The 26,771-nt window shown below is 36.4% G+C and overlaps 1 protein-coding gene across 3 annotated transcripts in view; it reads left to right on the forward strand.

Annotated features, from left to right (window-relative positions):
* The window catches only part of CAMK4 (calcium/calmodulin dependent protein kinase IV), a 203,258-nt gene that overhangs the window by 128,715 nt on the left and 47,772 nt on the right, over positions 1–26,771 (forward strand). For all 3 annotated transcript variants that reach the window (XM_074328611.2, XM_074328610.2, XM_088796665.1), the window contains one exon: positions 12,409–12,481. In XM_074328611.2, coding sequence (XP_074184712.1) covers positions 12,409–12,481 — 73 coding nt within the window. The remainder of the gene's footprint in view (positions 1–12,408; positions 12,482–26,771) is intronic.

A 26,771-nucleotide genomic window follows, 5' to 3' on the forward strand; every position in this document is an offset into this window, starting at 1 on the left:
GTCATCTACATATCTGTTGCCATGTATGAGATGAACATTGCTTCTCTATTAAGTTACTTAATTTTATAGTTATTTTTAAAATTGTATCAAGCTGAAAATATATCCTACATTATTATCCATGTATTGCTTTCTTTCTGGAGAGTTAAAACTCTTAATATACTTTCTGTTTCTTATACTTTGGTCAAAAACCAAATTTATTTAATTGTGATGATAAAAATTCATTCATGGTCTAATGATGACCATAATAGTATCTAATGAATGAACTAATGGAGCAATTGATGAAAAGATAATCATGTTAGTACATTGTAGTCAAAATGGTTGTATTTTATTAACAAAAGATCTATGGTGCTTCCAAAAAAACTAAATACAGTAAAAATCCAAGTAGAACCTGCCATTTCATGTAGAATATAAATAGTAAATTGCATGGGACAGTTGATTAAAAGTTTTGGAATAAAATCAATGATTTTTTTGTGTCCAAGAAAATCCCCCTCCAAAAAACTTTTACAAAATTATGATATATGAAAAAGAAAGCCCCAGAAGTTTTCTGTTCCATCCTACTCAATCTAGTCACAACTCTTAGAAATTTATTGAAAATTTTAAGGGGACAAGGCATGAGATTGTTTGCTTTAAAAGTAAAGTTTTGAGTTTCGTTATGTTTTAGAAAATGGTCGTATTTTAAGGCCACTAATTTAGTATTATCCTTATGACCTTCTAATTAAAGTTTTCAAACAAAATTTTGTCCCTGATTTTTGTGTAACTCCAGTATCAAAATATCTTGTAGATTTTTAAATTGTCTTTTTTTTTTAATTGTCTTATTTTTTCTATTTTCTTCCTGTATTTTTGCTTGCCTGATTATATTAAGATGTCAAACATTATATATAAAAGGTCTTAGAATTTGTGGCTTTAAATGTTGTTACCCTCCGACAGGGCAGATTTTATTGTTGTTGTTATTCTGTCAGGCAGTTAAATAAGATAGGAAGAAATCGTTTTAATCCAAACAGGTATTGAGTTGATTCAAAGCTGGGCTTCCTGAAGGCAGATCTATTTCTTGTCAACACTTACAGGGTTTTGCTCTTTAAGGGTCCCAATTTAAACCAAGGGATTTTGCTAGGGCCCCCCTTCCTTGACAGACCCTAAATGCCAGCTTCTGTTCCCTCTACCCTGTGAGAAGGCCAGAATCCTTGTTCAGCTTCTCAGCCTGTCAGCTGCTGATTTAAAAATCAGCAAATGCTTTTTATTGGAAAGCAGAGGCATCAGATGTTAGGTTTGCTTTTCTGAGTTTTTCTTGTCTTTTGGATCTTGGCTCCCAAAGCCTTCACTTCCTTGGTAACTCTCTGAAATATTCATAAATATTTTTAAAAATTATTTTATTTAGTTTGTTCTTTCCTGGAGGCTTGTCTCCTCCCACTATTGCTGAGAGCAAAAATTTAATGTCGATGTAAGAATGCCCAAACCTGTAGAAAAATTTTGTAAGAGTTTATTATAGTTTATTTGGGCCAAATAGGGGACACACCTGGAAGCAAAATCTCAACAGAGTGAGAAAAATGCTTCCCAGAATGACAGTCTACAGTGCATTTGGAATTAAAGAGGGAATGTAAAGATTACATGAATGTGGCAGCCATTCTGGTCCAAATCTTCCTCCTCATGTGGCCTCACTATCTTTCTTATTAAATCCAGTTCGTCTCTGAAATTATTTCCAAGAATATAAACTATTGTTTATTTTATTTATGGAGAATTCATGATATATTGGTTGGTCTTAAGCAACGCTACACTTTATGTATTTAACTCACTTGATCACCCTTCAAATTTTTTAGGTATTATTATCCCTGTTTTTTCAAAATAGTCTGAAGAAATTGATAAGTCATGAAGTTTGGCTTGAAACTCATGTCTGTCTGACTAGAAACTTTTTTTTTTTTCATTTTGCAAAACTGAAAATATTCTTGTTAAAAACTACAACAAGTCGTCAATATGCAAGGGAAGTAGTGGTTATGTTTGGGACTATGCATTTAGCCTATTAATTACCTGACAAAGTCCTAGTGTAACAGTCCTAATAGTCAACTATACTTCAACATTTCCAGATCTTTTAATCTTGGTAGAAATAAATGGAATTTTCTGGACATTGTCATTATCAAAAGATTCCAGAAATGGAATTTAGGAGTTTTTGTTTTGTTTTGTTTGTTTTTATTCTTTTTTTCTTTTTTTAACTTTTATTTATTTAAGTGTGTTTTTCCAGAATCCAACAGCTCCAAGTCAAGTAGTTGTTTCACTCTAGTTGTGGGGTGCAGCTCACAGTGGCCCATGTGGTGATCGAACCAACAACCTTGTTGTTCAAAGCACTGCACTCTAACCAATTGAACTAACTGGTAGCCCCAGGAGTTTTCTTGCCCCAGTCTCCACAGAGTTGTGTCATGGTTGATATTCTGGTTAACCGAACTCAGAACACATCAGAATTTATAAAGACTGTTGTGTCAAAAATTAGTCATTAATGTAATTTTCTAAAGATCTCTAAAATCTGATCGTCTACAAAGAAAAATTAATCACTATAATGAGGGCCATTTTCGGGTGCCTCTTGGGGTCCTGGTAGTGGCAGGGCATTTTACTAAGTATGATCTCATTTAATCTTCACAACAACACATATACAAGGTAGGCCTTCACATGTATACATTTTACAGGACAGATAAGTATGGATCAGAGAGGTCCAATAACTACCACTAAGTCACTCAGCTTATATTGGATCTAACAACAACAACAACAACAATTAAATGAGATTGGACTCCAGTATGTCAGATTCCAAAGCATATGCTCTTTAGATCATGTTGTGCTGCTGCTAGTAAGCAAATGCTAATACTTATAATGTAACATTTTGTCCTGCTTGAGAACTATTGGCTTAACTTGAACATTAATTTTTTGTTATTCAACCATGGATATTTTGAATACATCTTGTCTTTATGCAGTTTTATCTATAGTCTGTATGTGAAGAAAACATAGACTAATATTTGGATTAGGTTTACAATCTACTTTTTCTTGTTTATTAATTTAAGTTGACACACTGTGATCAAATTAATTTGAGGATCAGAAGGAGCCCACAAGATGGAGAAACAGAAGAGATTTGTGTGAGAGGGACTTACATGTAGAACAAAATCCCAGACAAGACACAGAAGAAATAAGATCTACAGTCAGACAAAAGGATTTGTTCACATAGAAAAGTTTATCTTTCTCAGAAGCCGAGTCAAGATGCAGAAAGATCAAAGGATCTAGAGTAGTCAGTCATAACAATTCTGAAAGAAAAAAAAAAAAGAGTACTTATATTAGGGCTGGGATATAATTTTGCTCTACTTACAAACTAAAAGTTATCTTATTACATTTTTATGGATGTTGGAAAAATATATGCGATTCCCGAGTTAGAGACACAGGCCTTAATATAATAATGATACTGCACAGCGAGTGTCATGGGCATCAGCAAGTTGGTATAATTTCCCCTTTGCCCTTCAAGTTCCATGGGGGCAGCTCAGTAGGCTTGGATGGGTGCCTACACATGGAGTGGAGTATGTCCCAGGAGAGCAAAGAGCTTAAATGTCCTTTAACTGAAAAATGAACAAACAAAAGGTACAATGAAATATCATGAACCAATGAAAAGGAATGTTCCTTTGATATACACTACAACATGGATGAGCCTCGAAAACATGATGCTATGTGAAAAACAACAACAGACAGGAAGGACTACATATTGTATCACTCCATGTATATGGAATTTTCAGAAGAGGCAAATCTATAGGGACAGAAAGCAAATCAGTAGTTGCCCAGAGCCTGGGAATGGGAGTGTGTTGGAGTCGGGGAGAGTGTAAGAGGTTTAAGTAGTTCACACTTGATAGGCTCCATTTTTTCCAGTATTGTTGTGGAAGAGAAATTTATCTCCTAACAAAGGCTGGATGAGAATGCAATAGGGCATTTGAGGAAAGACGCGAAGTTTGAAAGTGGGGCTGTGAGAACAGACAAAGGCAAGAATAAAGGACTTTTCAGGAGCTTTAAGGGTTTGCTGAGTCCAGAAATTATGTGTTTTTGGAGAGTCTGGCTTGTGGTATTTTACACGGGTTGGCTAAACCTCTGCATATCTTTTGTGCAGTGTTTGATAGCATCTCTTTTCCCTTGGTTTTATCCTACTTTTCGGTTTTCTCCTTGATCTCTTTCCTGAGTTCCTCTTCCTCTTTCTATGCCATAAATGTCCACCTTTCCTAAGTTTCTTCTCACATTCTCTGTAGCTAAATTGAACACTGTCCTATGACTTGAGCCACATTGGTGACTGCCATCTCAGCAGGGGTGAAAACAGTATTTTCAACAATCTGCTAGACATTTTTCACCTGTAAGTATGATAGGCACCTTTAAATCAATATATCCTCAAATGAACTCAGCATCTTTTCAATTCTCTATCTTGCTTTCCCTCCCTACCTCTGTGAACTGATTTACCAACTAAGCTAGTCAGCATTGATTTCTCCCGCTTCCTCTCACTTTTCCCTGCCCTTAATTCTTTCTCTGAGCAGCTCTCAAATCCATTTCCTCACTCTTTCCCATTGCTTCTGCCCTTTTAAGCCTTCACACTCTCCTTCCCATTTCGGTAGACTCCTAACTGGAATTAGTTTCACTCTCTTCAGTCCTTCTATATTTAAAGCACAGATTTGATCAGGTCAGTTCCGAAGGCTACTCTCTGCTTTTGGTTCAAGTCAATTCTTTTAAACATGGCAAACAAAACCCCTTGCAGTCTGGCCTCACCGTACAATTTTAGCTTTCTCACCCATATTATTCCCTTGTCTCTTCCAATGGTAACCAGAATACATTGACTCCACCCTCCAGGAACTCATGGTCTAGAAGAGGGAAAGTAATATTATTTTTGAATACTACCATCACCTCCCCGCCAAAAGTATATTAGGGCTCATAGAGACAACTGCAACATCACAAGATACAAAAATAAATGACAAGAAGGGACTAAAAAGAAAATGTACATAAGAATAAGTACACAAACGACATATCATAGGACACTTTGCATATGTTAGAGGTTGGCCACAAATTGGGCTGTAAGTATTCATTCATGTGGGGGTGACAAATGCTATAGTTGGGGCATAAACACAGTATGTAGGGCATAAAATATGGGTGTCTTCTAAGTCATAAATAGAGCTATAGAATTTTATGTGAAAAATCAGAAATTAGCAGGTGAAGGCTAGCAGGAAGGGAAAATGATGCCCAGGGCTCTGTGGCAGGCGTTAGGTGTGAGAGTCTTAGTCTGCATTTCAGAAGCTTTTCTAGACAGGAATCAAGCAGTTGCTAGATGTCTGTTAAATGAGTGATTAAATAAACACTGTGCTCTTGGGCAATTTATATAACACCTTTGGGTCAGTCTTTTCATTTATAGTATGAGAGAATTGGACTAGGAATCCCTAATGTACATTCCCAGGTATACAGTTTGATCTGGCCTCTCCTTCCTCCTGCTCTGTCAGCTCCCACACCGATACCCAATTCCCTCACTCTTTCCTTAGCTTTCCAGTTTAACAGGTGGTAGTAGTATTTTTGAAACTGTTTTTTTTTTTTTTTTTTTTTAAGTATGTGAATTTAACACTTGTTGGGAGAGATTTTAGAAAAAGCACCAATACAGACCAAGATGCCATCAATGAAACGAGAGAAAAAGCAGCAAATGAAGCTTATAAAGGAGTGGTGGATTTACACAGGATACAGCTGAATTCATTTTGATGTAATTTTGTATGTAACAGCATAATGATGTACTGGCAGCCCTTATGACTTTGTTCTTGAAACTCATGTTATTTGGGACTTTTACCCAATGTCATTTCGATGCTTTAGTACATATTTTCATCAGACCAATGTCTTTCTCGCATAAACCTACAGTCATCTAATAACAATCTCCATTTGGGAAAATGCTGCCATTGCTGGTGAGAGCAATAGGACTCCTGAAGTACATGCCAGGAAGTCTGAGGCCTCGGGCTATGATCAGATTACAGCTGCATTGCCTGTGCTAACTGCTGGGCTGGAGATGTGCTCAATTCAATTTGCAGCAATTAACATAACAGAAGCAAATGCACAGAAGTCATATTTTAAAGCAGGTCCATGGGAAGAAATCGGCACTGCCTGTGTTTTCTCATCCTACAATTTAAATATGATGGAACAGTCCCAACCGTAGGGAAGAAGAACATGTGAGCCATCACAGCAAATAGTGGAAGGACAAGGCCTGGTCTGGATTAGGAAAGACTACTGGGGCCAGAGAAGCACAGCGTGAGAGCCTAGGGAGCCCTTTGTGCTTCCTTCCCAGATCTCCAGATGTCCGCTAGACCCGTGAGCAACCGAGGGAACTGTAGGAGCTGGGATCCCAGGGCAGCCTTTGGAGTCAGTGTTGTGATCAAAATCATAGGAGAGGTTCTGTTTTTAGCACTGCATCTTCTATCATGTGTCATAGCAACAAATGACATGGCCCTGGGCCTTTGAAAATGATCTTAAGATGCTGATAGCATCTTATCATTTTACAAAGCATGAAAAGGAAATTAGTTTACTAAATCTGGAGAGAAATATACCAGTGAATGTTTAAATATAAAAAACAAAAATATCAACCAAAATTACCCTCCTATTTTTACAGCTCTGAAACTGCTACAATTATTGAATATTACACTGCTTCTAAAAATTGAAATCATAGCATATTCTGTATAAAGCTATCAATTCTTGATGGTAAAGGCTTGGTTCAATTTCATTGGAAACTTTTTAGAAATTCCAGCTAAATTTTAGTTATAAATTTTTGTTTCTTCATGAAATAAATACTACTCTATTTTGATGAATTTGAATCACTTTGATTTTGTTCATAATATGTTTCTAAAAAGATTCATGTTATTACAGTAATATTTAGAAACTATGTGTCGTGCGGGGGACCCTGCTTGCTGCGCCATTTGTCGTGCGAGGCGGCCTGCGGGGCCTCTAGTCCCGCTCCCCACATAAGAACACAGGATGTGGCAAGGCCAAAAAGGAACACCCATGGAGCCATAGGTAGGGGAGTCATACCACTATAGTCTCACTGGAGACTCTATAATCTCACTGGAGGCTGGAGTCACATGACCTGCAACCTGCTGTCCGCTTCTCTGCCTGCCAACCAACTGACCCACTGACTCGACTCCCGACTCTCAACTCCCCAACCAGCAGAGCAGCAGCAGTTTCATCAGTGGCTAATTGGCCAACTGGTTACAGCTGATGGCCATCTACTACCCAAGCCAGCACCTTTCATGTGAGGCTGAGAGTCTGGAAACTGTTCTCTGGGTCTCTGTCCCCACACTACGTAACTGAGTTTATTCCTGAGGCCAGCAATAACCTTTCTACCTATTGCATTTTGCTTTGGGAAGCATCTATCTGGCTGTTCTCCCACTGGATCCATGGCCAATGTACTTGTGATGAGCACCATTTCTCAGGCCACTGCTTTGTTCACCATGATAAGGAACAGAGGCAAACGAGTTGTCTAAATGTCCAGTCTGAATTTTTTCTGGCATCCATTCACTTGGCAATTAGTATTGATTACATAAATATTCATTGACTGCCTACTATGAACAAGGTAGGCAGCTCCATGGGTGATCAAAGCAATAATCGAGTGAGAAGGCTAAGAATTTTGCCACCATATGTAGCAGAAGGCATTGGCTCAACACATCCACTGTAGCCCTGCTACCTAAATGGAGAGAAAAAGATTGCAGAACTTCATTTTCCTTAGCTTGGTCACCACTAGCTTCACTTGCAAGCTTAGCTCTAAGTTATAAACCTGCATTTATAACTTGAGAAGTTCACAGCTATTGATCTTTCTAGTTAGCCATGGATGGCCTGGGTGGTAGCTCAACCTCAATATTTAAAATTGAATGTCTGAGTTCCAGAAACCTAACTCTGTGACACTCTGATGAACAAATCAACTGGGAACAAAATACTTTCTAGCAGAAGGAGCCTGGAAGAGAAGCAGTTGAGTAATGATGATAGACCCAAGATATGGTGTGCAGCGTTCACACTGAGATGAGGTAGAAAAGGCACTTACATTTTGTTCTCCTGCCCCATGTGTCTACTCTAGAGACATTTCTGACAACAGAATTAATAAACTCCTTGGCCATACAAACCTTGATATAATACGTATTACATCTATGATGATGATGTTTTTGTTAATAATTTCTCTACTATTTGTGGTCTCATCAGGAGCAAGACCCAAATCTTGTTCTTCACTTATCCACCAAGCACTGGCTCACATTAGAAATACTGATTGAATACCACTACTTATCCTCACACTTTGATCCTCACTGTAGTCTTGGTTCTTTTTCTTAGAATAGTCTCTGTCCTCTCCAATCCCATGCTTCTTCCTCACACCTATCTCACTCCTGGCTCCCACCCTCCCCTCAGTGAGAAAACGTCTCTACACACTTCAGGTCTGAGCTGAGATATAGCTACTACCTGCAGAATCCTCTTCCCACCTGCATGGCCTCCAGAATAGATTACCTGCTCTTTCTAGGAGCTCTCAGGCCATTGTCTAATATGTGTGTCACAGCATGTAGCACACTGTGTTGGTTGTTGTTTGTCTACGTATACCAAGAGAAACCCACAAGAGCAGAGACCATGTGTGGTTCATTGCTGAGTGCTCAGCACGCAATAGTCAATCCATAATATTTATGGAATAAATAAATGAATGGATATATCTGTTAAAATGCACCCTCCCCATTAATTAGATGAAGTATTTTGCTAATTGAACATATATTGTAGAAAATTAGTGAAATTTCCATTCTATTCTTCTTAAAGCTACTACTCTTCCTTTCATCCTACCTGAAAACAGCTCCCAAGAAAATTAACTCTTCTATCCAGCCAGTCCCTAGACATTCACACAAGGATATGTTCTGAATACAGGTACTTAACCTTAAATTAAACCCAAATGAAAATTCATAAACACCATATTTAAGCCAAAGCTTGAAACTCATAATAAAACAAAACGTAGAGAGGAAATTCTAGTGGGTGAAACGCTGCATCTCCAATGGGTGGGGATGCCCATGAAAGCTCATGTGTATTTAGCAGACAAGGAGGGTTTCCCATCAGCGAGGCTGTGCACTGTACAATCCAAGGAGTACTTTTTGCATAGACTAAGCCTCATGGCATGGTACCTGCTGGAGGGTGCACCATAAAGCAGCCGTGATAAAGCTCTAGCCTTGGTGAGGGAATGTAGGAAAACCCACAGTATTTTTTTGTAGACCACGAGGTAATTGATTTTATTCTCTTCCAGGGAGAATGATGGGAGGGAAGAAAGTTAACTATTGGCCATTTTTTTCCATCATCTTTGTTATAACTCTTTTTTGAGCTGCTGAGGCTACAGGTGCAGTGCACAGAGGAGACACTAATTATATTTGTGTTAGTTGGTGGATTTACCACAAAAGTCTACATTTAAAGCAAAATGCAGAGGAAGGTGTAATGGTATCCAAAATTCTTAACCCAGTAGTCCTTCTTTCCCCCTTCTCTCAGACTTAATTTAAAAGCGTTCAGAAAGTATTATACAAGAGATGATTTCAATTAAATTTTTAATAAGTAGACTATACAGAGGGTGCCAAAAAAAGTATACACATTTTCAGAAGGGAAAAAATTGTTTTAAACTTGTAATACTCAATATATACCAATAACAAAAGATGAATACAGGTCATGTGTATATATACTTTTTGGCATCACCAGTGTGTAACTCAATCATGAATTGGAAAATGTGTATTCTTGTAAAGAAATATCATATGAAAATTGTTTTTCAAGAACTAATTAACAATAATCCCTGGAATATTGCAATCTATTTTCACATTTTGTTTGACCCTGGTACATAACAGGTATTCAAGAAATAAAAAAGGGGGAAAAGATATTCCATCTTTCATCCTTTGAAAAAATGATGTTTGTGTTTCTTGACAATGTTCTAAATAATTGAATGGAGAAAATAAAATAATTGACATTTTTGCATCAGTATAGTTTCCCTGAATCTTGATAATTGTGATCATTGAGGTATCTTCTTATAATACAGTCTTTTATTTTTGTCATATCTGTTCTCTTTTGCTTTCCTCATCCTCCATCCTATATTTTGAGCACGTTTTATAGATTTTAAATTCAACTTTAACACTGGCTGCTTTGAGAACTTAGAATTCCTTGCTGAAACATTTTTTTTAAAGGATACTTTCTGGAAAATATGCTATTTGAGGAATTAACCATTTAAGAAAAATTTCAAAGCAAAATTACAAAAATTGTTGAAGTTTTGTCTCTTTCATGTTTTGAATTGGCCTTTTTCAGACATGTCTTTACCACAAAATTTTGTCTGCTGAAAACATCTTATGCAAGTTGGTAATCTACAGTGCTATCTAAAATGTGTGTTCTTTTGAAATTCTGGTAAGACACAAACAGCAAAAAAGTCATTTTTCAATCTTCCCAAACATTCCCATAGGAATAGATAGAGAAACAAGGACAGAAAAACCAAAAAACTCACAGACAATACCTATATCAAAACCAGGTGACACGGTCTCCCTATGAAGCCTAAAATACAAGTGAATAAGTACAAACTATTGACAATTCCAAGAGCCATGTGGTATTAACATCTATGTAAGAGGATGCAAAGGGAAGCGAGAGGACATGCGATGGACCTAAGAACAGGAGAACACTCAAATCTCCAAATCATTGGGAAGCAGCATGTGCCAATGAAAGAGGAACAGGTGAGATTGTGGGGGCTTTTTGCCACCCAAATTTCTGAGAAGTGCAAAGGCTGCACTCACAGTAAGGTTTGAAGCGACTAATGAAGGCCCTATGAACTCCTGAAATTAATATCTGAAGCCCCGTAGGGAAAGAGTCCTGTATTTGGGAGAAACTGCTAAGAAGAGACTCCAATAATCAGAGTGGAGATGCTAGAGGCAAGGGAATGAAATTCCAGAGAGAGGAGAGATCTCAGAAGTAAGAGGTCATTTTTTTTTTAATGTTTCATGTTAATAAACAGAAAATCGAGAACCATGAAACTAGAGAAGATATCCTGACCCATCACTCTGCCAAAAGGGTGAAGGGGAATAAGAAGAACAAACCTACAGTTATAAAAAAAAAAAGTAAAATAAGTTATGAGGCTGTAATGTATGAGTACAGCACAGGGACAATAGTCAATATCATTGTAAACATTTTGTATGGTGACAGATGGTTACTAGACACAGCGCAGATCACACTGTGAGGAATATAAATGTGAAATCACTATGTTGTATGTCTGCAACTAATATAATATTGTATCTCAACTATATTTTAATTTGAAAAAAAGAAAACCAATTTGGCTTAAAAATAAACAGCAACAGAGGTGTTTTGGATAATTTCAATACAAAATGATTATAAGGGCACAGAAAGTAAGGAACAGAATAAGGTTCCTTTAGACAATGAAAGCATGTCAGGAGGATACCTACAAAGTAGATAAAACTATAACTTAATATTACAAAATAAACTATAATTAAGAAAATCATAGAAGAAAGAACAATATCAATCAAAAGTTGAAAAACTCATAAGTGTATAATCGTACAACCCAAAGAAGAAAACCAAAGCAATAGAAGAAAACAAATACAATGCATTCTAATTCAGGAATATATTCCTGAAATTAAAAAGAAAAGACTTCAACTTAAAAGAAAAATTACTTGCCCACATCCATGAAAAAAGAGCAAGTCATTTATTTGGAAAAAAAGAACAGATGGAGGAGGCGGGGAGAGGGAGAGAAAGGCAGAAAGACCTTATTTGGACCTTATTTGAATACTGATTCAAACAAGCAAATAACAAATTTTAACATGCCAACACAACTGGAAATTTGAAACACTGCAAATTTGATGATATTAAAGAATTATAATTTATCAGTGTGATAATGGCATTGTTATGATTTTTAAAAGACCCTTTATCTTTTAGAGATATCTCCTTAAATATTTATGAATAAAATTATATGATATCTGATATTTGCTTGAAAATAACAAAGGAGGGGGAAGTAATTAACTAGATAGATAAAACAATATTGGTCATAAATGAATAACTTTTGAAGCTGTGTAACAATTACAAGCAATGGTGTATGGATATTGTCTACTTGGTATATGTTTAAAATGATTTATGATACAAAGTTTAAAAAGAAAGAATTTTTGTCCTCAGAATGGATAGTTTAAAAGCCCAGACAAACTGAATGGTTTGCATTTTCCAAAATAAACCCAAAGATTTCTAGAGTGCTAATTTATGGAAATCCTTTTCCTGGTGTCACGGTAGCCTATTGCAATGACTTGGATGCATCTTCTTTAACATTAATTCAATTAACTTCTTTTAATGCCCACTCAGCTGAATGCATGTGTCTAAGAAGAATTTAATGTTAATTTGCTATTCTTGTTTCAGAATCGTGGAAAAGGGGTATTACAGTGAACGAGATGCTGCAGATGCTGTTAAACAAATCCTGGAGGCAGTTGCTGTAAGTATGAAGTGACAGCAATAGTCACCTCTTTCTTCCTTTTACTAAATCATCATTTAAGAAGTGCGTATCAGTGACAAGCCAAAGAATTTATAGTAAAACGGTATGAAATACTTACTAGAGAATATTTATATTTTCTATTGTTGTAGTCCCTCTGTGTAATGCCATAAGTGTGTTAAAATAATTTCCATTCTATTATTATAAAATCAAGTCAGACTTTGGTGTCTGTAGCTGGTCTTTTCTCTTTTTTTTTCCACCCATGACTTTGTTTCTTTATTATTTTTGTTGTTTGGTAGGAAAGTGGAGGAAGGTTGAATGTGATAAATATAGACCTTGGAGCACAGAGACTATTGATTTTTCTTTCAAGACAAGAAATGAGTGAATTAGAAGGAAAAATTATGACAATTTCATTTTTTTAAAGGAAAAAATATAAGCTAATATTTTAGAGTGGAATGAAGTTTTGCAAGTTAATGATGGAAACATGTACGCACATTTACAAAAAATATATAATTTTGAGAAGATTGTTTGGATTGAATTAATAAGAAAATATTGGCCTAGATAAAATAGACTCAACTGGTGAAAACCTTTCCATATATTTAATGGTATTGAATCCGTGCTTAGACACTTGGTGATTCATTTATTGAATATAAAGCCAGAAGAAATTATTCTCTGAAAAAGAGGGTGGGGCCCACGAGGCCCCAGTTAAAGATCAGTTAAAGAGACAAACCTATATAAAACATACCCAGAATTAAAATCTATTATATTTTTCAGAGTCAGTTATCTAACTAAAATCATTATTCAATATCTTGAGAAATCAGCCACACTAACACAAGCACATATCCTATGAATTTTACCCACAACCAAAACGGAAAGAAAGGGAGGAAAGACCCTGATATCTAACTAGTTTATGTGCTAATTAACGGTGAAAAGGAAAAAAGAGGCTTCACAATCTTTGCATAGGGCTGCTAGAAATAGCAGATCTATGATGTAACCAAATCCATTATTGAGCTATCAACACCAAGTTCAATTGGCTTTATAACCCAGTCTTTCCAAATTATTCCTTCCTATAAAAGTGTTTTGGTCTTTCTGCTATGGTAGGGGATAAAAGCTGGAGAGGATGCCACAGAATTTTACTCTAAACACACAATGCAGCTGCTAACTATATGAATCTTGAATATTAAATTCATCTTCTCATAATACCCAAAAGACTAGCTCTATTTCACTGTTTCTTGAACACAGAATATTTACCATCCCTGGTTCCCTAAGATTGCCAATTTGGGAATGATTTTTTTTAACCTCTTCCATTACCTTCTCTCCTCACGTCCACCTTCCCCACTTTGGTTGAATCTTTCTTCAAATATCCATAAACCTAATCCTGCTCCCTATCGTGCTGTGACTATTTTTGGCCTGCTTTTTAAAACAAAACCAAACAAAACACATTTCTACTTGTTTTCAATTCCTATCTTTAAGTAAAGAGTTCTATAATCCTCTTTTGCAATCATTGTTTTCATTGTGTCACTTCTGAATTCAATTATGGCAGTTTTATGCTTTTATTAAATACCCATTTTAAAAACTTCATTCCTTATTACTATATATTATAGATTATTCAAGGAAATTTGCTGGCATGGTCTGTTGTCACTTTACCAAAATCAGGCAGCAGCTGGTAGAGCAGTTAACAGTAGTTTGGGGGGCGGCCAGATGGCTCAGTTGGTTAGAGTGTGAGCTCTTAACAACAGGCAGCAGCTGGTATAGGTGGGATGGTGGGCTGTGCCCCCACAACTAAAGATTGAAAATGGCAACTGGACTTGGAGCTGAGTTGCACCCTCCACAACTAGACTGAAGGGCCCTGGAGAAACACACTGTTCCCCAATAGTCCCCAATAAAATCTTTTTAAAAAAATGGATTTAAAAAAAAAAAAGAGTAATTTGGGAGTCAAACAGAGCTGGATATGCCACATGCTAGTCTGGGCCCATCATTAAACACCTCTGAGCCTCAGTTTCCTCATGTAAGATGGACATTCAACCTACCAGGGCTGTGGGAAAGACTAATTAGATAAAGTACAGAAATCATAGCAGTGTTCAAAGGAGAGGAAAAACAGGATAAGCAATTTCAGACTCAGTATATTCATCTAAAGACATATTAGATGTAAATCTACAGAGGGTGTCCCAAAAAGCATACACATTTTAAGAAAGGAAAAAACTATTAAAATTGTATGCTCAATATATATTAGGTTGGTGTGAAAGTAATTGCAGTTTAAAAGGTTAAAAATAAATGCAAGAACTGCAATCACTTTTACACAAATAAGAAAAGATGAATACACGTCACGTGTGACTTCTGCAATTACGAGAGGTGCTCAGAGTGGTTACCATCAGCGTCCAGACACTTCTGACTATGGCGAACTACTGCTTGAGCATAGATAACACCTCTTAAAATGTGTATGCAGTTTTGGGGCACCCTCTGTATATACTCAGCTACTCCCCAGCTAAGTACTAATATCAAAAACAACTTCAGGTGCTCAATAAATATTTACTGAATAAATAAATGAAAATATATCAAGATTCAGAAATAGACACTATTATATATTTTGTCTCTCTAGATGATGGAACATTTACTAAAACATCCTTATTATCATTTTTCTACTCATTTCATATGAAACACAGCTATAACTTGCTTCCACTCATGAAATTCTTTTCTGTCCCCTTACTGACATTTAATTCTTTTCCTGTCATTCAAAACTCACCTTCTTCAATATGTTCTTTCTGATTGCCTCCATCCATTTAAGTCACCTCTTGATTCGTTTGGTTTATCCCAGTAAGCACGTTTCAATTTAGTGATACCTCAGAGAGCTGACAGGGAGAACTCTGCTCTCATTCACTGAATGAGAAACGGATGCTTTCAACTTCAGAATTTTCTACCTGTTGGACTTACACCAATTGAGGAATAACTAAGATGCTCTGGATAAGGGAGGCCTACCCAGAACAGAGAGACTAGAGTTCCAAGAACTCCATCCCAGGTCTGCAAAGATGGATTGAGTAGCCCACTGTTACTCCTACATTTACAACAAACAAAAATTGTTATTTTACCTGCTCACAAAGCTCCACAAAGCTTCATTTTAAGAAGTGGGTTACCACATTCAAGTCAAACATTCTTTGAAAGAAGTCTTATTTAAAAAAATCAAATTTTCTCTGATTGCTGCCACTAAGAATTAACTTAGAGAAAAAAATTAAAGTCATTTCGCTAAGTGGCTCCCAGGTAGAAAGCCAGCAACTTAAAACTTGTGAGAAGTGGCTGACATTTATGAAATAGTTTATTGTCAACGACAGCTATAGATAGCTATAAAAAATGTAGGACAGTTGGGAACTCAAAGTGATCAGTAATACATGTCACATTTTCCTGGATCACGTGCTTATAAGACTGTATCTAGGCTGGTGTTTGAAAGCACAGAAGCAGAAAACTTAAAGATTGAAAAGTTCTTGGGAAATATGTTGCAGGTATAATTATACCCCTTAGGTAATAAATCTTCCCTTCCTCCCACTTCATCCCAATTCTTGCCCCCAAATTTCACAGTATTTGTCTGACTGTAATCTTGCTCCTTCTGCTTTTGAGCTTTAAATAGCATTTTTGAAAGCTTTTAAAGTGAGTTCGAAAGATGTTTCTTCCTTTGGGTTCGAATTCATTCAGTTAGTCTTTGAGGAAAGGTCCTTGACCTTCGTGAGTGTTCTATCTTCTTGAAATGATTTCCAGGTAATCCTAAATTACAAGGTCTAGATCAATCTACACATTCTGGAAGGGTCATCGGGTCTCATCGGTCATAAAGCACTTTGCCAAACCTTAAAGCCTTCCTTTTCCGTTTACTTGTAGATACCCAGGGAATATTCCATCGCCTCTGACATTTCTTACTGTTACCACCACCTTCAGTTCTCTGCTTGTCACCACTGATATGCTACTTTTCCTGTTTCCAAAAAATCACCATCCTCCTCTTTTTCCCACCCCCGATGCTACTGTCCCTCTTTTTCTACAGACAGTTTTCTTGGTATGTCTTCATTTCAAAGCCAAGACTTCAGAGCTTGGAGAAACCTGTACACATAGACTATAGTGAATTTAATAAAATACAAGGAACTGGTTGAAAAGCTAGTAATTATGTCTGTTATCCCTGCACATAGCTTTTTTGTTAGAATTGTTTTAATGATTGTAATGATGGGGGTAAAGAGTTGCAAACAAAAGCATCTAACCTTTTAAAGTTATGGGAACCAATATGGTATCTGAACAGCAAAGAAAAACAGTAAGTGGACATGGTTATAGGGATGCTGAAAAAGGTGAAATATTGCAGGTTCCTTTCGGTAAAATTTTAAAAACTTGTAACCTCTCCTAAAAAAGAACAGATTTAGCCTCTTAGAGAATCAATTGGTAATGAATTGATGACTAGATATTGAAGAGCTGGAAAAGCAAAATAAGAACATTAAACTAAGATATTGTAGAGGTAGCAACTTTGGGAAGCCGCCTGTCCTTGGACTGGGGAAACAAAATTAAGAGTTTGAAATGATTGGTTCAATGAGCCCTGGAAAAACCTGCAAACTGGAATCAACCTCTGCTACTAGAATGACCTATTATTGCAATGTGAAAAAGTGTTTCTAGGGTGCACGGAAAGAACAAACAGAAACACAGACTCAAAGAGCAAATAGGACAGACCACGTCTCTTCCTCCTCTTCCAGTCTCCCACTCTGTCCCTAATGCTCACTAATGGCAGAGCCAAATAGGGAGTCGGCAGAAAATGCAGCTTGTAATTCAAGTCCCAGCTTCACAAAGTAGACAATAGAAGGGAGGGTTTCAAGTTGAGAAACAACAGCTTAATAAATGGTACAGGAAGTTATTTGAAGGCAAAAATAAATTCTCCAAGTTTCTCTTATTAGAGTCTTCGAAAATGTTCATAGTCTTTATTAATGTGCAGGCAATGGTTCTATAGATCAATGGAAACAAAACAAGGGCAGTAGCATTAAAATAAATTGCTATCTATATTTAGAACCAAGTACTGCACTTGATAACATTTATAGATTTAATGGACAATATATTCATTATTCAGCCTTACATTATTCAGCTTTACAAACATTAATTGACATGTTTATTCCATCTTCCACCTGAACTCTTTTCCTTGTTAGCAGAACCAATCTTACTTTATAAAGATGGAAAATACCAGAACTTCTTCTCCTAGCCTCCCTTGCAGCTAGGCAAGGGCTTATGACCTGATCCTCACCAGTGAGTTCTGTGAGCACTTTGCTTGTGAGTTCTGGGGAAAGTTTCCCCTGAATGACAGGAGACCAAGGGAGCAAAAGCCATTTCTCTTTTTCACTGGCATAGTTAAGTTTGCATATGATGTTAGGAACTGCTTTTGCTGTCTTGTAATTTGAAGAGAAACATAACTGTGTTGAAGAAGGCAGAGAAAAAAGGAGACACAGTTGGAATTCTCCTCCTGCTTGGTATCTCATAGGGGATAATAAGTTTCTCAATATTTCCACCGCTTTAAATTGTAAATCCTATTACTTGAAGTAATAGGATACTATACTTCTTGAATAAACTTTTGAGTATATGCTGATTCTGTGGTCAGAGCAAGTTGTATAATTTTCTGTCCTTCTAAATATAACACACAAGGCATATTCTTAGATGAAAAAAGAAATTTGGTCCTAAAATTTCTAAAAATTGAATTTCACTGCATATCAAATGTACACCCACACACTGATAAATCAGGATTAAGTATGATTTGAAGATATTGAAGATACAATGAGGTTTAAGGTTATTAACAGTAAGCTTGCTTCTGACACTCATTCTGTTTTATGAGTATCATTCTTGCTTGGACACACTTATTATCAACACAAAGATTCTGGTGGTTAAATTAAGGAATAAGAGGCTAGAACAGAAGATGTGTTTTTTTGTTTGTTTTGAATTTGTCAGTTCCTATGGTATTTGCATTTCTTTCTGGGAGATTTTTGTTTTTCATTATTCACACTTGAACACTAATTTCTAGAGGATGGATTTTAATGCATGGCTCAAAGCATTGTAACACTATAATGATAATTTACCAATAAAGAGTAAAAGTAGTTATATATTTTATTACTAAGAATTGAGAGATCACAGTTTCCAGAGAATAAATAACAAACAGTTCTATTAAGCTTCTCTAATATTCTGATTTATAACCACAGAATGAAGTAAACTAGTGGCTCAGTCAGAACATAGATACTTTACCAGAAAAAAAAAAAAAAAATTGGAACAAAAAGAAAATCTACATTCTGAAAATTACAGCTCAGTATTAGGAAACTGGAGTTCTAAAAATAATTCCTGGGAGGGGGGTTATCTTTCTCAGTAAATGTTTCTCTAAATCATCATTGATACTGATAATAATGATATTAAAAGTTTATCAAATTCTAAGTGGCCTTCCCTTTTTTGATTCCCAAGAGAATCACAGTAAATTGTGGACTATATATCTAGGAATTTTCCAATTACTATACACAAAATGTCATGTCAGTGATTACATTCTAAATGACTTTTGTTGTTTCAGGTTTTTGTAAATGTTGGGTGATGCCAACAATTCAGTTCAACCAATTACTGATTCTCTCGTCTGTGCCAGAGTCTTGGATACATGATCAAGGAGCTCACCAATTTATAAGGCAGATGGACACATAAGCATATGTGTACAAATTGATGCATTTTGCAGATTAAAAGGCATTAGAAAAAGTGAAAGTTAGTTGATATATCTAGACAGAAACTGAGTCAGAAAAATCTTGCCAGAGGAAGTTATATCTGGGTAGATTTTAAAGGAAAAAATGTTGTTTAATTGGCAGCCAGCATGAAAGACGGGGAATTCCAAGAATACTCTTTTTATCCCACAAATTTTTAGGGAACACAATAGACTAAAGATACAAAGGCATGAAGAGCTGGTCTTTGGATATTGCTAGAAAGTAAAGTGCACACAGTGAGAACTAGGACTTGAGAGAGAGGCAAGGGAGCCTGTCCTTGGGGCTTGCATGGCTAGTGAAACGATCATGTGATTCTGCAGATGAGGAGACCCCCCAGGGACTTTGGCTGCAGAACCATTATCCTGATGGCAGCATAAAGTCCAAAATCAGTGAGGCCCACTAAGACGGTATGAAAATGTCCAGTCAAGAGATGAAAAGCATCTGAAAAGATATGGTTTGTGACTCCATGAATGAAACACCCTAACCAACTAAACCCAGAATTCCCCTTGGGAATTCACTGTCAGTATTTATGAATGTTACATACGTGAAGACTTGGAGATTATGAAAAATAATGTAGAACAGAGAACATGCAGAGGACTTAGAGAATGGATAAGAACATCTCAGCAAACTTTCTCACCTCTATTAGCGTGTAACACTACATTGTCTTCTCCTAACTCTGTGCCCACTTGCTTGCTGAGGTTTTATTCCATTCTCTTCCATCCAGTCTCACAGTTCCTCTAATGACCTATTTTCTTCTATTATAATGACATATTTTTCTTCTATTCCTGTTTACTTCTCCTACATTTTTTTTTTCTTTTTATGCTCTTATTCCTCTCCTCTGGCTGAGAACTAATGACGAATAAAACAACAGCAAAAATGACATTGTAAGAGACCCACCAAAGCCTCCAGGATGACTGTGTTTACTATGTACAGTGTACATTTTAGGTCCTCAGGAGAGCTATAGAAATAAAAATGGGGCACAATCCCTGCCTACAAGGGTTTAACAAGGAAAAAGAGATTCAAAAATAGCATCTAAGTTATCTTTCTTGGAAAGAAACACCTTGAGATTGTCTTTGCTTTACCAACAACCCATGGAAGTGTTATGAACATGAGGTTACTGAGTAGATGTGACCTAATTCTAGTTCAATATCCTTGGATTATGGTCTTTAGAAGTTCATTCACAGCTATTCTGTCAGGTTTCAGCTGATTAGGAAATGCGATTCACAGAATCGTTGACTTGGAAAACTTCAAGTTAGGGTAGGAAATATTGTCTAATTAATGGTAGCAGCATGAAGGAAAGTGCTCATGGTGTCCTTTTGAGATCAGGAAAGGCATGTATTGTTTCTGTTTCTATGGATGACCTACAAAGATTAAAGTGAGTAAAGAGAAAGAAAAAAGATGGGGATTAAGCTCAAAGATGGGGGTTTTAAGTAATATAACAACTTTAATTATGTTAAAAAATTGTTATTCCAAGCAGATGTGCATAGACCATGAGAGGAAGGATATTATCATATTATCACAATACCTTTTTTATTTTAAACACACCTTACTCTAATTAGCAATTTGGCCTATTTTCTGTTCCTCTGACACCATATTGCTCATATATATATGTATTCTGTTCCTCTGACACTGCATGCTCTGAAAAGCTAAAATTCAGAAAAAAACGAGCAAAGAATTCTACCACCCATGATGTGCTCTTTAGGAGGACAATTTCTTCTTTACATTGATGTGGTTTATGTGCCACAGCCTCTATCTATGGGTCACAAGGGAAGGACTCCCAGCTGGAAAGATTCCTTTGACAGTGATTCTCTTTTAATGAAGAATGATTGTGTGGGAATTATTAAAGTATTATGGCTTGAAGGTGAACAGTGATCCTTTCTTTGTACGTGTGCTTCTCTCCAAGGATGGTAAAATGACTAAGGTTAGACTCTAGTTAACTATTTCTATGTTTTTCTATCATTGATTATTTATGGGAGCATGGCAGTGGGACCAGGAAATTTATTTCTTTGCTCTCTTGTAATAGTTGTCTGCCTAAAAGCTGAAGTATTCCCTGTATTGAGGGAATGAAGTTCTATTTTGTATTATTTGGAGCAACATGAACCTATTACTTATGATGTCTTTGACTCATAAAAAATGAATTTTTTTTTTTAATTTTGGGAATGGCTAATTCACAAAGTGTTGAAAAAATGAACAATTCTTGCAATAGTCAGGTAGTTTTTATTATTATTATTATTATTATTATTATTATTATTATTATTTCTGGGTCAGGAAAGCTTTCAGACAATATTCTAATACTTCTAATACTAGTATGTGAACTTCACTCCTTGAATATGGAATTTTGATTTTATTATTAAATAATTCAGGAACAAATTCTGCAAAAAAGTTTTACAAAATATTTTGTCTGCCTAATAAATGAGGAACATATATTTTAATGAAGATGTCAAATTAACAAAGAGTCACAGACCTTGGTCATAGCCTATGTACATTGTACCAATCATGGAAACAGAAGGTTAACTTTTGTTTTTTTAGTCACAGTCTTCAGTCTCACCTCAGGTGTGTAGCTCCTGCATAAGGAATGCTCACTAAAGTCCAGTTTACTCACTTTGACTAAGATGCAGAGTTCCTCAGCTGGGACAGTGGGAATACTAGTGTAATTTGGGCAGGGCAATTCTTTGTAGGTATTTAGCATCCCTGACTGTCTTAACCTGTTCAGGTTGCTATAACAGAATGTGATAGACTGGTTGGCTTAAGCAATAAACATTTATTTATCACACTTCCGGAATCTGGATGTCCCAGATCAGGGTGCCAGCATGGTCAGATTCTTGGTGAGGGCTCTGTTCCTAATTTACATACTACCACCATCTTGGTGTGTCCTGACAATTGCTGGTCTCCACCTTATAAAAGTACTAATCCCATCATGGGGACTCCACCCTCATGACCTCATCTATATCTAATTGCCTCCAAAGTCTTCACCTCCAAATACCATCGCAATGGGGATTAGGTCTACAATATGTGAATTTGGGGTGGGGACACAAACATGCAGTCCATAACACTAGTCCCAATACACTAAATACCAGTCGGAGGCCTAGATATTATAACTACAAAGAAGAAAAACACTTTAACACAATTTACAATGTATCTAAGTGGAACTTTTCCCTTAATCTGTCTGTTCCTTCTCTCTTACTTGAACCTCTCTTCCTTCTTCCTACCAATCTCTACCTTGTGAATTCCAGAGAATCATTGCCATCCAAAGTAATGTAACCACAATTGCAGTGTATGAAGTGCCAGACATCCTAACAATTCTTGTTAACTTGTTTGCCTACTTCAAGGAAAATTTCGTAAATCACTAGAGGTTTCAAGATGTTTTCTTGAGCTAAGACAAGACTATGCTTCCTCCTCCCGGTGTCCTAGCATCCCACTTTATGATTCTACCTTTTGTGAATGTAATTTAAGGTCCCTCTGTGCAATATCCTCTTTATTTTTAGCTCATTAAAGAAGTATGGTATAGTTATAATGCATTTTATAATTAATATTAATCTTCCATGGTTTCTGACCTCAATGTTTCCTCTTGATTATTTTGTGTAAAGATTACAGAGCCTGATCTGCTCATTGTTTAAGGAAATACTTTTATACATATCATTAATCCATAAAATTTTGCTGGAATATCAAGCCTCTGGCTACTGTATTATAAGCAGCTGGTGGATTAAATAGAGAACTACTTATCTGTGCTCTGGACACGTAAAAAGAGTCAAAACTCAGATTTTTATTAATAGAACATCCCAATTGTTTTAAAAGATGTGTCTAAAAGTTGCACAATTATATTGGGAAATACAAGACAGTGAGTAATTTACATGTATAACTTGGAATGTAGAAAAGGGTGGATCACATTTAACTGTCCGTTGTTTTCTTTATGCGGTAGTATATGTTGAACCAAAAGTGTAACTTTCAGCTCTAAATTTGATACAGCACACCTGCAAGTTGGAAATTATTGCATTGGCATCTCTGTAGTCCTCAGTTTTCTCCACATTTAGTCTATGATATTAAAAAGACTTTTAGACCTGTGGAATTTATAAGATAAAAGCAACACTATATCTCAGCATTTCTCCACTTAACCCTCCAATATCTCCCCATCACACTCACCCGTTATGTGAGGTCCTCCAAGTCCCACCTGAAAAGACCATTTGCTGACCTTGTGATCCTCTCTCTGTCCATGGGCTGTTATTCATAGCGCTCCTCCACTTCATTCATGGACCTCCAATGACCTTCTTTTTCTCCAACATGAGAAATTCTAGTCCCTGGAGTTTTGAACTTTTGTTTGAAAGTAGAATATAAAGTACCAGAGGTCTTGGACCTCATTGTACTATGTCTAGCATCCAGACTGTTTCCTGATACACATTGGACATTTCAAAAATATTTGTTGGATGACTCAACTGACCAACTATTGTTCATTGCATCATCCATCTCTTCATTAATGCATTCTCATTCATTTACCACCTAACCAAAAAAAAAAGATAAATATTTTATTGAGCATATATTTAGTCCCTACCACTATGGAGTCACTAAGAAACACATGGCATTTGTGTGCCAGGAGTTTATATTTGTGTTCTTTAGTCCACCATTTGCTAACTGCAAAATACCCAGCATATTAGTTTTGTATTCCTGCCTAACCAATTTACCATAAATTTAGCAGCTTAAAACAACTCATTATCTCACAGATCTGTAGGTCTCAAGTCCAGTGGGTTCTAACAGGGCTCTCTGCTTAGAATCTCGCAAGGTAGAAACCAAGGTGGTGGTCAGCTGGGCTCTTTACTGGAGTCTCTAGGAAAGAATGCACTTCCAAGTTTGTTCAGGTTGTTGGCCAAAGTCACTTCCATGTGGTTGTATGACTGAGGTCCCTGTGTCTTCACTGCTTGTCAGCCAGGGGATGCTCTCAGCTCCTGAAGACTGCCTGCATTCTTTGGCACATACCTCCCTCTGTGTCAAACCCAGCTATAGTGCTTCAAATTCCTGACTTTGTCTGATGTCAGCAGAGAAACTCTCGGTTTTTCAATTTGATTAAGCCTACCTGAATAATCTCCCTTTGTTATTTAAGTTAGTATAGTCATAGGAATGCTACCTCATCATATTAATAGATTCCACCCACACTCAAAGGGGGAGGGCATTTAATATAAGGGCAAATTTCATAGAGGGGTCATTTTTAGACCCCTGTCTATTATACCCAGACCAACTACTCTTAATAATCAGGGTGTGATACAACAGTTTTCTAAAAAATGATAATAATTTTATCTAATCAACCCAAAACATGGTTTCATGGGAAAATAAATTGGAGACCAAAGGTTGACCCAGACACAAGGATGAACTTGAATGTCATTAGTTTTCAGGACTGTCAGAGACTCTGACAAATGTTTAGTTTGTTTGTTTTTAAAGATGTAGAAGTTATTCTGTGTTCTCGTGCTCTTCCTTCTTTTGTACTGTTTTTTTCTCTTTTTTCAAAATGTATGTTAGGAAATCAATTCTAAATCAATCAACTTTAGAGCATTAAGCACAACAAGTATTTTCAAAGGTTTTCAAAACTATTTGCCATATCTTAGAAAACAAACTCAAACACAGATCAGTGATCAAAAAGAAGAAATGATGGCTGTGACTGAGGTTGTGTGTGTCCTCTTGGCACATAAAAATATAAATATGCAATATACTTACGCACGTTTGTTTTTTTCATATTGCTCTTTGACTTATTTTTTTTTTCTTTTAACAATATGGCTTGGTAATCTTTCCGTTTATGTATTATTTTTCTATTGTTGCATAACACAAATTACCACAAACATAAAAGCTTAAAACAACACCCATTTATTAGCTCACAGTTCTGTAGGTCAGAAGTTTGGCATGGCATGACTAGTCTCATAATTTCGAAGCCAAGGTATCAGCAGGGCTGCATTTCTTTCTGGAGGCTCTGGGGAAGAATCCGCTTCCAAGCTCATTCAGTTTGTTGGAAGAATTCAGTTCCTCACAGCTGCCTCCTCACTTGGCCTCCTCCATCTTCAAGCCTGCAATGGCACATCAAATCCATCTCATGTCTGAATCTCTTTGACTGACTCTGCCTTCTACTTTTAAAGCCTCATACAATGACACTGGGCCCACCTGGATAATCCAGGACAATCTCTATATTTTAAGGCCACAGTGATTAGTAACCCTAACTACATGTGCAAAGTCACTCTTGCCATGTTATATAGCATTTCCACAGTCTCAGGGATTGTCCAAACCGTGGAACTGAAGTTGTTAAGACTCCCAATGTAGGCATGACAGCATCGCCAGGCATCTATACAAGTCTTCCTTACTGTCCTTTGGGATTCTGGATCTTTTAAGTTTCAATCTGTACAAAAACCCATTCATTTAATCAGTCTTGTAGGATATTGATGATTTTCTTCACTCTCTCTTAAAATAAAGGCATATGAAACATTCGGTCTATTTTGGTTTCTATGACTCCCTGGCCCACTTTCTTAGAGAACTTCTGAACCCTAATCTAAGGTTCTACTCACTTCTTTATTCACCTGCAATAAATTCTGAATCTAACTGCTTATGTTTGTTTTTATTTTTATCTTTTCCTATTCCTGAGAGATATAAGAGTAGAATTTCAACAACTCTGCTTTCTTCCCTGCACTCCCCGGCATTCTCGACCACTGGTATGTAGCACTAACTACACTGAGTTATGGTTAGTTGTACTTGGGCCTGTCTCCTGAAGTAGACAGTTATCTCTAGACTAAAAATAATGACTTATCATCTATATCTATCATCCTTTTCCTCTGCCCTCTACATACCATACACACACACACACACACACACACACACACACACACTCCACATACCTTTCTGTATTCATAGTACATAACAGGCAAAATATATATTCATTGACTTAAATCCAATTATTTACAAATCTTGTTTAGGATCACAGCATTTTACGTTCTAGAAATATTTTGGAGCTGGCTTTATATTCGTTGTTTGTAAAAGACAATAGGACTTCAAATGCATTGAATAATTCAAGAAACTGTTAAATCACATTACTTTAAAAAAACACATTACTTTAAAAAATGATAGTGCTATTCCAACTTTGCAGGAGAGCACTTTTCAAGGAGCATAATGATTTTAAAATCTAAATAAATATACATGGAATATTTCTCTATGTTTGGGAAAACATGTCTAATTGTGTAGAACTTGACATGATGATACATGCAGGCAAAAATCCACATTGAAAAACATAATTTCTGACATATGCACTTTGCATTATAAGCTTGGTTTCTACTTCTCAAAATTTAACCTTGAATCACTTATACTTCTATGACTAATATGTTGAATGTACCATAGGTTCTGACCATCTGTGTGATTTATCCTTTGAAATGTTTCCTTGAGTGTTGGAACTGATCCAAATCCACAGCATCTAACTTCTAAATTGTCTTCTTAACTTTTGCCGGTGAAATTGCTGTTATAGAAAGTTAGCCATACTCTCGGTTTATTGGCTCTGGATCCTGCAGAATTCCAGAAATGCCATCTGATTGTTAGGTTCATAT

Source organism: Rhinolophus sinicus, chromosome 3 (assembly GCF_057876585.1).
Source record: "Rhinolophus sinicus isolate RSI-liver-muscle chromosome 3, RSI-T2T, whole genome shotgun sequence".
NCBI classification, from domain to species: Eukaryota; Metazoa; Chordata; class Mammalia; order Chiroptera; family Rhinolophidae; genus Rhinolophus; species Rhinolophus sinicus.